At 52.6% G+C, this 14,606-nt stretch overlaps 1 protein-coding gene across 1 annotated transcript in view; it reads right to left on the reverse strand.

The window, feature by feature from the left end:
- PKD1 (polycystic kidney disease 1 (autosomal dominant)) overlaps window positions 1-14,606 on the reverse strand; it is a 54,564-nt gene that overhangs the window by 11,685 nt on the left and 28,273 nt on the right. Inside the window, exons 19-31 of the mRNA XM_010570614.1 lie at window positions 13,565-13,781; window positions 12,286-12,436; window positions 11,145-11,297; window positions 8,725-8,869; window positions 7,288-7,890; window positions 6,627-6,783; window positions 5,010-5,262; window positions 4,167-4,362; window positions 2,880-3,050; window positions 2,271-2,414; window positions 1,716-1,926; window positions 1,218-1,344; window positions 193-309 (exon numbers count right to left, since the gene is read on the reverse strand). Of these exons, the coding sequence (XP_010568916.1) occupies window positions 193-309; window positions 1,218-1,344; window positions 1,716-1,926; window positions 2,271-2,414; window positions 2,880-3,050; window positions 4,167-4,362; window positions 5,010-5,262; window positions 6,627-6,783; window positions 7,288-7,890; window positions 8,725-8,869; window positions 11,145-11,297; window positions 12,286-12,436; window positions 13,565-13,781 (2,645 nt within the window). The remainder of the gene's footprint in view (window positions 1-192; window positions 310-1,217; window positions 1,345-1,715; window positions 1,927-2,270; window positions 2,415-2,879; window positions 3,051-4,166; window positions 4,363-5,009; window positions 5,263-6,626; window positions 6,784-7,287; window positions 7,891-8,724; window positions 8,870-11,144; window positions 11,298-12,285; window positions 12,437-13,564; window positions 13,782-14,606) is intronic.

Raw genomic sequence — 14,606 nt, forward strand, 5'->3', positions numbered from 1 at the left:
AGCTGGGACTGGCCTGGGCAGAGATGCAGGTGAGAGATGAAGGGCTGTGGCCCTCCCGCATCACCAGTATCTGCCAGAGGCACTTGAGTGCATCAGTTCTTGCACTGACAGCTGTGGATGGACACCGTGTTCTTGCAAGGGAGCATATAGATCCATGCAGCCTGTCCAGCTTTTGGATGGGAAGCAGGTTACCTCTGCCCGGAGCCCGGGGAAGGTGGGGAAGGAGCTGTCGAGGATTGAGGAGTCCAGGTAGTTGTCGATCTCCAAGGACTGCTGGTCTGAGTGAGTCACGGTGTGGTTGATGGAGACCTGCAGGAGACAGAAAGGCTTGAGCAGAAACGGGAGGGGTGAAGGTGACAGTGTCACAGTGGCTCAGAGCCCTGCTGCTCAGGGGATCCCGTCAGCTCACTATGCTGAGGAGCTCCACACTTCTGCAGGCAGAGCTGGGGGACCCCAGGCCTGCCTAGCAGGGCTGAGAACAGGCACATGCTTGTGCACATCCTCAATTACCTCCCAGGCACTTTAGGCACTTGTGCCCACATGTGCCACAGCCCGGTGCCATCTAGGCTACCCCAGGTACAAGCTCCCAGGAAGCCACAGGAGCCTGCAACCTCCTGCAAAGCAGGGAGTGCTTAAAGGAACAAGAAATATCAGACATTTGCTGCTCATCAGTCACTGAGCAGCTGGCTGCAATACTTAATGGGGCTGCTAATTGTGTCTAACTAGTCATTAACTCCCCAGCTAATCCTTTCACAGCTGCCTAACCACAGCTCTGTTCAGACAGCTGAATTTGTACCCAGGGTAGGCATTTCATTAGCAATGCTCCACTGAGCATGTCTCACGCTCCTGCCAATGCACCAAAGGGTCATACCTTTAAAAGGCATTTGGGTTCCTATCACGTACTGAAATCAAGAGGGAGTAAGTGCCTCAACAGCTTTTAAAATCTGCCCTTTTGGTCTCTGTCTGGGCATTGTCAGAATCCAGGCAGTGATCTGTCCCTCTAAGGTCAGGGGCTGCTCCCGGCTCAAAAGGGAGGCAGACACTTGCTAGGGGCAAGGGTCTGGCCATGGTGCAGGGCAGCACAGAGGCACAACTGGGAAAGTGCAGAGACCGGCTGGAGAAGTGATGTACCACACAGGGCAGAGTCTAGCCTCAGATGAGCAAACCTGGTAGCATCACACCCATCTGGGCAGCCTACAACTACTTCTCCTCCTTACCTTGCCACGAGCCATCCGAAAGAGAAATAAAATGACCAGGTAGAGAGGGTAGACCACCACGCTGGACACCAGACCAACAGCCACTGTGTCCACATTAACAGGGATCAGGTTGGAAACGGCCCCATTGCTGGAGAGAATCAAGAGAAACCAGAGACTGCTGTTAGCAGGAGCACTCAGGGCTGCCAGCTAAGCGAGGAGTGAGACAAAATTGCACAACCTGGCATTTCAGATATGCAGAGAAAGAAAGGAGCATGGGCTGTGCTAACAGATGATACAGCAAAACCAGATAAGGGGGAAAGCTGATCAGGTTGTCCTTGGTCATCCATCATCCATGTCCTGGTCCCAGATTCTTTGGAAAGGGAAGGCTAGACTCAAGGCCACAAGCAAGGCACCTATTCACAGCAGACGTAAGGTCTGTCCTGCCCTGTGAAATGGGAAGTGCAGGAGGGGCCCTGAGGAAGCAAGGGACTGGCCAGAGCACCAAGGGACGCAGCGCACCTGAGGTGTACGTTGCCCACCACGCCGTACCACACAGCATTGGCGCAGAGGAAGAGGAAGATGAGGAGGGAGCAGCAGGTGGCTCTCTGGACACGGGTAAAGCGGCTGCGAGGCGGGCGGTCCCACATGGACAGCCAGACGTGCTTCTCAAAGAAACCTCGCTGCAACTCTGCTATGAAGATCCGGGAGAAGCTCCTCAGCTCTGTCTCACCTGAGCACAAAAAGAGAGAGACTCTCAGGGCCAGGTGCACAGCGGAGGGGACCCGGCTGAGCCTGCCATGGCCCCCTCCTTGCAGACTGATGTTCAAGGAGGTACCCGCACTGCATCTCTCTGGTCCCTCCTGCACAGCTGGCTCCTTGCCGTGCCTTGTCCTCTAGCACAAAGGACACAGCAGAGCACTTGGCCGCGCAAGGCATCAAGGCAGTGAGGAAGAGCCGGTGTGCAGGCTCTGTGGTCTCTCTGCAGTCTCTTGCTGTGGGCACTTCCTCATCGCAATAAGAACTGCCATGTTGGTCGGCCACCCCAGCCCCATGCCCCAGGGGTTGAGCACTCACTGGCAGCATAAACCTCCTTCTCCACCATGCCATCATTCTCTTCACTCTCCACCGACAGCCAGTCATTCACCAGGAAGAAGTAACTCTTGCTGCTCTGCAGGTCCCGGACTATGACATGCTGCAGGTACCAAGAGGGGCTGAGCCCTAAAAGTTAAGAGACGAAGAAATGTGTTTCATGGCAGACAGTCCTTGCATGAACCTGTAAAGCCGAGAGGGCAACACAAGAGCCCCTCAGTGGGACAGCAGCAGTTACCCTGGGACACCATCCTCATCTGTGGGAATTGCACAGTCCCCAAGAGAAAGGCTTGGCACAGCCAGTCACCTCCTAGGCTGTACGGACATTTACAGACACTGTCACAGCATGCTGCATTGTATGTGTACAGGATTACAGCTGACCAGTCTGCAGACTTCCCTGTGATGCAGACTCCATGTCTCCACCCAGCAATCTTCCCCCAAGCCAGTGGGTCACCATGGTCTCCCACCAGGGTTAGTCCAGACTGTAGGCTCAGGTACCTCTCTCCTGGCCCAGGTACCAGGTGGAGCCGAGCCTGGTTCTGACCTGGGATGTGTGACGGCTGCCGCAGCCCTGCACATCCGCTCACGTCTCACCTTTATTGTCATGCCAAATGCGGATGCGCCAGATGCTCCCCAGACTCCGCTCCGTTGCGATCTGAAACACGTCGAGGCTGTTGCGGTGGAAGGCGTTTTCTCCATCCAGATGTCTGTGACCACTTTTATTGTCTACACCATACAGGGCGATCCCCACGTGGGCCGTGGTACCTGACAGAGTTAACGGGGCTCAGTTAGGCAAGTCCACCCAAAGTGGAGCTGTTCCCCGGCCCTGCCTTCCTGCCAGTGACCTGGGACCAGATGAAATGGCCCTTCAGAGGGGCCACCTGGAGACTTGGGAGGAAGGAATGTGCTCGACAGCCATCCCACACCCAGAGATAGTGTTACACACAGCCTGGAGGGCAGCTGCTCAGATTGGCCTGGTGCATGGACCTTGGCATGCTCATGGTTTTCCTCTTTGGAGGGGACTGAATCTGACATTCCTTGCCTTGCTAACACCCTAATGGGAGGAGATGTTTATTCTGGATGTTTTTCTCCACCAAGTAGTTGAAAGACTTGTTTTCTTTGACTTCTCTCTGGCACCACTTGCCAGATGCTCCTTGGTCCACCTGCTCAACCTGGATGGTCCTTGGGGTGGCTTCAGGAGAAAGCTGCTGCCAGTGAAATTGGTGGTTACACTAAGATCAATGGGAGCATGTTTGTGGCAGTGACATGGTAGCCCTCCACCTCCGTCCTTGCTTAAAGCTTCCACATCCCAACTGCCCAGATTTCCAAGTCCAGGATGATGTTTCTGGCAGCTCTAGCTACAAACCCAGACCCAGATCAGAAAGCCAAGCTTTCTGCCGTCATGCCTCTGGGAAAGATGCAGATGGCAGAACAAAGTGATGGATGCTGGAGGACAGCAAAATGGTCCATCTAAAGGGACCACATGGCCTGGGTGCTTCTGCAGAAGAGGCTCAGAAGCGAGGAACAATTGCTGCTTCTTGGCTGTTCCTGCAACCACAGCCCGGTCAGGGAAAGAAGGGTGGGGATATTTCTATACTGGGTGGTTCCTTTCAGCAGCAGTTCCTTCTCCCACCCCAACAGCAAGTGGTAGGACAGCATGCTCTTCTCCACAGCTCTTGACCTGCCCCATCATCACACAATAAAAACTGAATGCTGTGGGAAGCCCTGAACTGACAGTCTGCTCAGTGCTGCTCCAAACACCAGCTCAGCTCTGGGCCCTGCAGGGGAACATTCTGTGCATGACGTGCTGAGGTGAGACCTCAGGGGAACTACACAGATGTCACCCTAGGAATCAAGCACAGGAGTAGACTATGGGCTAACCTGATCCTCTGCCCCAACCAGTTTTCACCAGGATCTCATATTTGTACAGCCCGTTCTTCCCACAGAAGGGAATCACCCCCACTCGGTTAATGTCAATCATGTCCAGCTTGTGCACGATCAGTGCAGCCACTGAGTAGGTCACAAAGCAGACGGCACATGTCAGCAGAACGATGTAGTTGAGACCTGGGCCTGGAGCCTAGAAGAAAAGAAACACATTGAAAGGCACTCTCTTTGCCCAGGAGGACCACCCCCCCCCATTCCCCAGGAGTCATGTTGCCTCCTTCCTGGCTATTATCATCATTCACAGACACGATACCACATGCAAATAGAGAGACCTCTCTTTGCACATATGACATGCAGCGTACTGCAGCAGCCGGCTGAAGCTGCTGTAGCAGCTGCCGAGAGGTCTCTGCTCCCACTTGTGTCACACCAACAGAGCTAAGAAGAGCCTGAACACCCCTGGGAGGCAGGGAGCAGCTGGCAGGTATAAGCTCACTGGGATAAAACAGTGCTGGGTGACAGCTGGGAGGAGCGTTTGGCATCTCACCAAGAGGTGAACACACTGCGAGGTGTCCAGAATGGAGAATAAAGCCATCTGCAAAGGTCTGTTTTTAGCAGCAGCAGCCAGGACTCAAGATCAGAGGAGACGGCCCCTCAGTGAGCTGTGCCCATGTGCAGCTCCCAAAGGCTCTCAGGTACTTGTGCTGGTCTGCCAGCTGGGCACAGGTCAGCCATGACCCAGCTTGAACGTGAGGCTGACGGGAGCCCGAGGCTTTCCTCTAGGTGACAACAATCTGCTCAGCGTGTGGCAATGCTGCACAGCCTCTGCTTTGTTTTACTCACAGGGAAGATGAACTGGACGGAGTTTGGGGGGACAAACAGACTGGCCCCAAAGGCGGTGAGGTGCTGGGTTAAGCACACAGCCTGGTCTGGCCTGGTCTCTTCCAGTGGGATGATGCCTTCTGTCTTCCAGCGTTTCTCCTGCTCACTGAAGTACTGGCAGAGGGAGGTGTACAGCCCCAGAGTCACCTCCACCGGGGACCAGCTGAAATGGTTTGTGATGTTGAAGTAGTATTTCTGGATGGTGTCATCAGTTCTGGAGAAGGGAAAGACAGCAAGGAGACATTATTAACCCACTTGCTGAAGGGACACAAACCCCATTCTGATGGATGTGTGCCCACAGAAAGCACCCTGCTGCAGGGACAGGTGAGCATGCACACGATGAGGAGGAAAAGTCCAGTGAACGTGGCGTAATTTATATCACCCTTTGGCTGTGCAGAAACTCTGGGGTTCCACAGACCACTTTAATTCTTTATCTTTGTATTATTTCAGCACCTGGAGCACTATGTTGTAAATCCTTTTCCTGTGCTGGCAGCCTTGCACAGCTCTCCCACCTGCCCTTCCCTGTGTCCCACTGAGCCACACGACACTTCCACAGTCACTCCATGATGCTTGGCTGGGAGCAGATTTGCTTTTTAGAACGATTAATCCCTCTTTGAGCATCCTGTTACCGAAAGCCATGGAAGCTGTGTCAACTTACACAACAGTGGCTCCACTCTTGCCCCACCTATTCCCAAGCTGCCTATCTTTTCTTCTCAGATAACGCCTAGGAATGGCTCGTAACTAACACGAGGCAGGAACACACACACTCCTGGGCCAGGCAGCAAGTCAGCAACTGAAGTTACAAGAATGACTGCTCTGATAAAAGAAGAGAGCTTTGCTGCAAAACCCAACAGCACAACAGCAGTGCTTAATGAGCCCCGGCACGCTCCAAGCAGAAGGCAGGCAGGGTGGACAGAAACCCACGAGGGCACCTGCATTCTCCTCCTGTCACACGTTGGGAATATGAGTTCTGAGGACAGAGGTGCTTTTGTGAAGGTTGCACTGCAGATCAGGAACTAGGCTAACGTGTGGTGCTTTGCTCTGGGAAATGGTTTCATGAGCTGCATGAAGCAAGCCCTGAATCTGCAAAGGTCAGTGTGAGTCCCTTGGGGAAAGAGTCCTGGTAAAGGTGGGCAACTCTGGGATCGCTACTGCACAGAGGATGAAAGCCTGGACAAGCAGCAGTCAAACAGACTACAGCAGGTATCAGGCCAGTGAGCAGAGAAAAGGGCAATGGGGGGAGACTCATCACCAGGAGAGGCCCTGGGCGAGGGTCATGATACTCACAGGGAATGGGATTTACAGCTCTAAAAAGGGGAACCCTCCCTCACCTGGATCAGAAAGGCAAATCACAGAGCACTGAGCTGCTTTTGCACCCGTTGCAGAAGATGTCTTGGAAAGAGGGAGTGCCAGGCTAGAAGAGGAGGCTCTGAGGACAGAGGAGCACTGTGGATAGCTACAACAGCACCAGCCCTGCAAAGCAGCCTGGTATAAACCATGGCAAGGCCCTCGGCATCCCTCACGTCCATCCATGGGACAGCCTGTGGGTGACAGGATTACAAGGGAGGCTTCTCTTACCTGGGTGAGGTGAAGAAGGTGTAGAGCTTGTGGTCACTTCCAGCCAGGGCATCCAGGCCAATTTTCTTAGAGGCACTGCAGTTGTGCTCATTGGGCTCTGGTTCGTGATGGAGATAAGCCATGATGAATGGCTCAGGCTCACTTGCAATGTAGTGATCTGCATGGGGAGGGGGAGAAAAAACAGAAAGTACTTTATAAACACCAGAGAGAGTTCCACCACAAGCCTGCTGCCAGCAGTGAATGTTCAGGGAGGAGTATCAGGAATGCAGAAAGTTGGGAGAGATGCTTTTCTAGATTGCAATTGCTCAGTCTGGAGTTCAGAGGATTCCTGAGCAAGAGACTGGATACCATTCACTGTACCTGACCAAGAGAGGGACCGGACAAACACCCTCCAGTGCTAATGTGGCTCAACAGAAGGGCTGGGAAAAGCAAAAGGCTTCTCAGTGCCAGAATCCACAAGCAAGGATTGCACCAGGGACTGGATAATGCCCGTGACAGCCAGAACCTCAACCATGCGGTGTGGAACTTGCTGGCTACACCTGACATCCCCTCCCACACCAGTTATCTCTTGACACAGCTCTCCTTTGCTGCAACACCCAGCCCTCCTCTCCCACAGGAAGAAATAGCAAAGAGCGTAAAGAGTTGGATCCATCTACGCTACCATTCAGGACTCTGTAAGTGAGCTGGAAGTGCAGTCCTGCTTCTCTGTTGTTGCTCTCCATAGTCACAATTAGGTTCACAGATGTTCTTGCCTCGATGACTTCAGTGCCAGCAGAGAGGTTGTCAGCATCTGTGTTGTTTGACACCATTACGGTGATGGCTTTCTCTGAGTCCAGGCTCCCAATGGGGATCTGCACCCCGTTGTGTGTCTGAAACTCCATGGAGGCGACCTTTGTGGACACGGTGTAGTTGCTGATGTAACCAAAAGGGAAAGGATTGGAGTCCACCTGGAACATGACTTGAATGACATCTGTCAGGTTGGAAAGGGTGGTGTTGAATGCCTGGGGGATGGAGAACTGGCAGTTCGGTGTGTTTTCGTAGCAAAGCAAGTTAAAGGGATCAGACCGCTTGCCTGTGGCCTTAATTTCTCCTCCCACCAGCTCAAGGGGCTCTTCATTCAGCACTCGAGACTTCATGAGGATGCGCATCAGGCTGGAAGACAGGTTGTAGGCTTTGGGAGCTAGCAGCAAATTGTGGGAATCAGCAAGCAGCTCCTGCGGCTTGGATTCTTGTGAAGCCGTATTGACAAGGTGAATTAGGTCACCTGCCAGGAGAGAAATAAAGGTGCAAACAGAGGAAGTGGTAAATAGCCTAGATAACATCTGACACCTTCCCAAAACAATCAGACAAGTCTTTCCTTACTGTCTTCTCACTGTAACTGTACACTGTGCTTATGACCTTCCACACTGGGTGTTCAGTAGCCCATAGCTAAAAATAGAGCTGTCAGGAATTCCTGCAGTGTCTTGGCTAATCTACAAAGTTTGGTGCTGAATACTTAATCACAACAGGCTTTATTTTCCTCCTGTATAGTGACTAGAACAGCAGATTGGGAAACAGGGAGGGAATGGATAAAGCAAACATACGTGACTAAGTTTTTGCACTACAAAGTGGAGAACACTCAAACACATAACAAGGAGTGCAAAGAAGGTGTCTGCTTCCTCCCAGGGTAACCAGGTGGGAATTTCCACACAGTGTTCACGGGTGCCCCAGTGAAGTTTGGCACCCTCCTCAGATTGCAACCAGGAAGGCAAGCATCTGGAAGCCATAGCTGTTACTCATTGTTTACTAAAAAGAGAAGTCCCTGTAGTCTTAGTGAGTTTATTAACAACTGACGTATTTAAATGTCCGCAGAGACAGCTGCCAAAGCCAGGACAACCCTGGGAAAGTGCAGGGAGAAGAAAGTACTGGGGTGCCACTCTCCAAACGTTAGATGCAATTTTCCTAACAGCTTGAAAAGGCCAAACCTCCAATGGTACAGGAGAAAGCCTGCAAAGCTTCCCTCAGCCTGCTTCTGCCCAGCACCCTCTGCAGGGAGACCTGTGCCCTCAGCGGCGCCGCCTGGTCAACTGTCACCCGTTCCTGTGTGAACAAAACCCACCTGTGATGTTGAGGATGTTGTCGGCGATGCCAGTTGGTGTCACAGTGCCCTGGGTTGTTTCCCCTTGCAGAATTGTCATCATGGTCTCCAGCTTGTTCAAGGTCCTTGTCAGGCACGACTTGCAAACCAGCTCCTTGCTCACCACCTGCAAAAGGAAACACAGTTTGATTCAGTAGGAACGCTCCCAGGAAAGACGAAGGCAGCTGTAGGCAAGTTCAGCTGGCTCGGTCCTGCAAAGACCTGGGCAGATTTGTTCGAACACCATTTGCACTCTGACAGTCCCAGGGAGGTGACTGCAGAGACCATGGCTGCTCTGCTCACGCTGAGAGATGCCAAGAAGTTGGTGGTGTCACCAGGACTCTTCCACCTACCTCCCCTCACATTACAGTCTGCCAGCGTACAGGCAGGCATGCCAGGAGTCTGATGGAGGATGCATTAGGGTTGGAAACAGCAATAAAGGGCAGCATATTCAAGTTCGCTGGAGTTCACTTGTAAGGACCAAGCACATCTCCTGCTGTTGCATCTCCTGAGCACCCCTTTGGGGCGACACATTATTCCTCCAGAAATCAACCTGAAGGAGCTGGGTAGGATTCCTGCATCCACTCCGCTATCTTCAATGGAAGCAAGATTTAGCCCTTCATGAATCTGTTTCAGTGTCCAAATACTCCTGAAAGCTGTGGGAGGGATCCTGCCACTCATGCATGATGGATGTCCCTCCCTCTGCTCCCAGATGTGTCCAAGAAACAGAATGTTCTAGCCATGGCCTGGAGCTCCCCGCACTCTCGAGGGCTGGATGGGAGGGGACTGAGGCAACACATGGAAGCTGTTACCACAACCCCGTTCCTAGCTCTTATTCATCTTTTTTCTTTTAACCATCATAGGATTCAGACGTGATTCACCGTATGTTTTGATGAGGAATCAAAACAGCATCTGCAGGTCTAGAATTCCCCCTTTTCTCCTTTTATTTGTAAGCAATGAGAAGTGAGGACATACTATGTAAACTGGAGTCCACAAGGCACAGTCAGCTATCAAGGAGGTGGGGAAACAAAAGGGTTATGGGGAGGAACCACCCAAGAGGAGCTACTGCTTAGGAAGGAGAATTCCCTAAGAAGACTGAGATTCTTTTTTTCCACCTCTAGGAGAAATTAATTCTGATTTTTCCTCTCCCCTGTAGGTAAAAGCAAAAAGTACCAGCATTGATTGACACTTCTCTAGGAAAGGAAATGTGTGAACTCTGCACTAGTCTCAACCACTTGGGAAATTCTAGATTACTGTTTTTCTAAGCTTTTCATTCCAATCCAGAGCACAAAGTGATCCTGGAACATCAGCTTTTCCCGTGGAACAATAATTCTATTTCTAGACTGAAGCTTCCACAGCGAGATCAAGTCGCAAGGCAAAAGCACGTGGGAGAGACAGAAACAAACCAATCCAGCATCAGAATGGGATGTGCCGAACCCCAAATCCCTGAACAAAGATGAACAGAAAGAAGTGATTTTTGAGGTTTACAGACTTTGAAGAAGAGAAAGGAGCAGCGGAATAGGGACTCTGTGGGTGGGATGCAGTAGTCTGTCCATCATTTCAACGACAGCCTGTTCCCGCTGGGCGAGGTTGCTGACCTGGCTGGGGAGGCGAAGTGCAGCCAAAGCCAGGGTACCTGACTCCAGTCCCGAAAGCAAAGATTTGGGAGGGCTGGGAGGAAGAGCACGCCAGAGCCGACTGGCTGACCACCAAACCCCAAGCACATTATATAACTGGGCTCTCTTCCCTTTGCCCATCTGACAAAACATATAAAGCCACTCCTAAATCCACCAGGCAGCAGCCCCAGCACCAAGGAGCTGAAACTGTGAGCTGGCTGGGGAACACAGCGCTTCCAGTCAGCAGTGGAGCAGAGCAGTGTTTCTAATCTTGTATGGTAAAAATTGGGCTGGAAGGAACATCAGTCCTTGGCACTGTCCCCTGGCTCAAGGCAGGTCCGGCTCTACTTGTGTTACTCCTGATGGAGTCCAGCCTGTCCTTGGAGATTCTGCAAGTCTCCCAGCAATTTATTCCAGTGCTTCTCCAGTCCGTCGAGGCCTCTCCTACAGTCTCCATCTGCAAGTGTGGGAACCTACTTGCTAGCAAGCTGCCACACCAGGGCTGATACCAGAGAAGAAGCACAGAGCTCTTAGGCGCTGTCTTCCAGCACATGAATGCATCATCTTATCCATGCCTGCTAGATCGGTGACACGGCAAGGTGCAGAGCTGACAACACTTAGGACATCACCACAGAAACCCTAATGATGTCAACAAGTGATACCTGTCCTCCCTGTGTGGTATGTGTCAGGGGGAGAGAGAGAGACAGGGGAGCAGGACAAGAATTGAAGAGCATCTAAGCTGCACCTGGAAGAGCAGGAGGCTGGAGGTGGTGATGGGGAACATACCGTGCACTGTGCCAAGGCAGCTGAGATCTGCTGGATATCATCAACTGTGTTGACCTTCAGCGAGTTCAGGGTTTCTGTGATATTGTTGCGAGTCCAGGTCCGGAGTTCAAATTCATTCCCAGTCTCAGGTTCCAGAAGCATGGACCGCTCATACTGGTGGGGGAGAAAAGCAGGCAGAGTGAAGAAATGTATCAGGTTGTTTCAGAGGATGATGAGCTGTGCTGAAGTCACCTCTTCCCTGCACTCCCTATCTCCCTGCCTGTGCTCCTCCCCAGAGCGTGATCTAATGAGCTGTTTTTTCAGCAGAACTTCCTCAATTTCACTTGTGCTCTCCAAGCAATTACCTTAACAGCCTTGCACTTGACAGCTAAGTAGTACACCAGTGTGGAGTCCTTACCCAGCTAAGCACAGTGCCTGTGCTCAGGGGGATCGCCCCTGCCTGGCTTCCAGGCATGCAGCAGGCTCTTACCAGGCAGGACAGCATGAGTATAGACCAAAATTCCTGCCCCGCCTACAGAGATGCACATGGAGGGACTGGGCCCTACTTTAGGCAGGAGTGAAGGTAAATGCTGCCAGGAAGATGACGCTCCTGCACTGTGGATTAACAGCCTTATATGCAGGCAGACCTTTCTAGCTGCACTAGCGGAGCAGTCAGAAGAAGGAGGTCTCCTTAGCACCCCAGAGCATCACCTGAGCAGCTACCGGTAGTTTCCTGCCCTGCTGAGTTGGAGTGGGGTGGCTAGCTCAGAGGAAGTGTGAAGGAGGTGGGGGAATTTGGGCTAAGATTTCCGTTTCTAAATTCAGTATTTAGAATTGAGGTTGGCAGTAAAAACTATCTGAGTATGAGGGGAAAAAAGCAGACTGCATGGGAGATGCCCAGGCCACTGCCTTCTCCGGGACCTCTGTTTTATTTTGCAGCCCCTCTATTTTCCCTGGTCATTGTGTGTCTGGAGCTTGTTACTATTTCTGATGCATGAAAATAGATCCAGCCCAGCTCTCAGCATGCACGTACACCGATTTACATGAAAAACTGTAGCATTAGTCATTTCCCTACATCGCTGTACAAAACCTGGCCAAAGAACATTACCGGCAATTGCAAGGCCTTCTGGAGGCCCCTCTTGGGCAGAGAGTGCTGCTTTACCTCATTTAAGATGGTGATGAGGGCCAGAGAGTACTCAATGACCTGTTGAGGGTCCCCTTGTTTCACTAAGCCCTGGAGCACGGTGTCAGTTTGATTGTAGAGCCAGTGGGAGAGGCTGGGGAACCCCTCGGGTAAGCCGATTTCCATGGAGCTGCCAAGGGAAAGAGGCATTTGGGTTAAGTGCAGACTGTCAAACGGGGCTGGGGGAAGGGGGCAGAACATGCCCTTTAGCTGGGAAAGAACATGAGGGGGGAAGCAGGTGGTTAGACAACAAAGACAGCACTGCTAATGCCTGCCCTGGTACCCAGTTTGCACCAGCTGTATGTAGGAACTTCATGGACCCAAAGCCAGGTTCCTCACTGGTCCAGCTCTGTGAAGCTGCGGATGAAGGACGCACACGGGTGCATCGAGCCCAGAGGATAAAATCCAGGTTTAGTTTGATGGAGCAGAAAGAGCACTTAAAAACAGGGTCGGTGTGCTGGGAGGAGCTGCATTGCTTTTGGCATCGTTCCCTAGGGTCTGAGGAACAGCTGGGACACAGATCCTCCTCCGCAGGCACTGCAGGACTGTGAGCTCCAGCCTGGGAGGCTGGGACCACATGTACAGTGCAGGGAGCTGCAAATCAGCCTTGAGAAGGAGCAGTCCTACAGCTTGGTCAGGCAGCAGAGACCAGCTCAGGCTACTGCCCAAAGACCTGTGGGCGCTTGTGGCCTGCATGGAGCACACTGGAAACCAAGGGGCGTATGCAGAAGGGATAACTGGGCTCTGGTGCTGCTGAGACTCAAGCTGCAATCCTTTCCACCCTATTCAAATGCACGTGCTCTGCACCTTGGCTACGTGAGACCTCCCTGGCTCTCAGCAGTGGGACACCAGGCCACCCACAGCACCAGAGCTTGGTGCTGCCAACTCTCCTTTGAGGGCTCCTGATGCAGAGGTAGTGGAGCACAAAGCATAGAGATCTTCTGAGAAAGTGACATCGTGCCTTCAAAGCAAAGTGTCACCAGGGAATTAAGGAGGTGGCCAGGAAAGCAGTAACATGGGAAAGTCTCCCCCTTGAGCGATGATCCACAAAGACTGGAATTCTCTATATTACGCTTCTGCTGAGCCTCCCCTCTCCTTCCTGCCAACAGCCTCTTCCAGGAGGCAAACGTTTCACCCAGGATCTGCCTAGCCCTTCAGGACAGGGATCCAGTGGTCAAGCCCCGAGACCATGACTCAGGAGCCTCGGCTGGACACCAGCACTGCCGTGTAAGCCCAGGCTGCGAGCGGTGGGTCTTACCGGTTAATGGCCACCACGGTCGCTCCCAGCTGGTCCTGAACAAGGACTGACACGGACACCATGAAGCCGCTCTCGTGAAAGCCCGGGGGCAGGAAGGCACTGTGCTCGGCGCGACTGCCCTTGTACACGCAGAACTCGTGGTAGTGCCCGGCCCTGCAGCGGGATGCCAGGAGGATGTACACCAGCGGGCCCTCCGTGTCCTCCGTGTCTCGCCAGCCTGCAAAACAAACCCCAACAGGGGGTCCGATGGAACAAGGGCACGGCGGGGCTGAAGCCACCATCCCGAAGCCCAGCCTGACCGTCAGAGCTGGCACTGCCTGGCAGTGCCCCTTCCTTCCCCTGGTGTGTCCCACCGCGCTCAGCCCTTCGGCGTGGCACCTGCCCTCGCTGCTGTCCCCAGCAAGGGGTCACCCCGCTCTGGCAGAGGGACAGGTTGTCCCCACAATGAGGACAGCTAGAGGACTCCATCGGGCTGGAGGGAAGTATTCAGAGCCTGCAGTGTAAAGCTCTGACCCTCTTTGTATTTTTCTGATGTTTAGGGGTTCCTGCCTAGGTGTTTGGGTCTTGTAACATTTAAAAGGATTTGTGAAGAGTTCATGAGCAGAATAAAAATGGGAATAACTCTTCTGGGGCTGGGAACAGCACTGACCCAAAGCCACAGCTTCTGTACAAGCCCTGCAAAGCCTAACATTAGACAGAGGCTCAGCGCAGCCCTCAGGCAGTTCAACACCTCAGGAACAACTGGGTCTAGGATAAAACCTGCACAAAGGTTTCCTTGGAGCTCCCAGGAGTTATGGGGAGTCTTGTGGGAGCAGGGCAGTTGGGAAATTCACTGCACGTTTGCCAGTGAGAACCAGTGGAAGTGCTGGCTCTGTCAAGGCTTGCTGCACTGGACATCGACCAGGGTCTGGATCCTGCGTGTTTCACTTCAGCTTAAAAACAATCACTAAGAGCTAAAATTCCCACCACTCCAAAGAGGATTTCATAATTATTCTGGGTAGCTCAAAACATACCAAAGTTACAACCATATCATGCTGAATAC

This window comes from Haliaeetus leucocephalus, unplaced genomic scaffold, assembly GCF_000737465.1.
Source record: "Haliaeetus leucocephalus isolate CR32 unplaced genomic scaffold, Haliaeetus_leucocephalus-4.0 Scaffold295, whole genome shotgun sequence".
In the NCBI taxonomy this organism is placed as follows: domain Eukaryota; kingdom Metazoa; phylum Chordata; class Aves; order Accipitriformes; family Accipitridae; genus Haliaeetus; species Haliaeetus leucocephalus.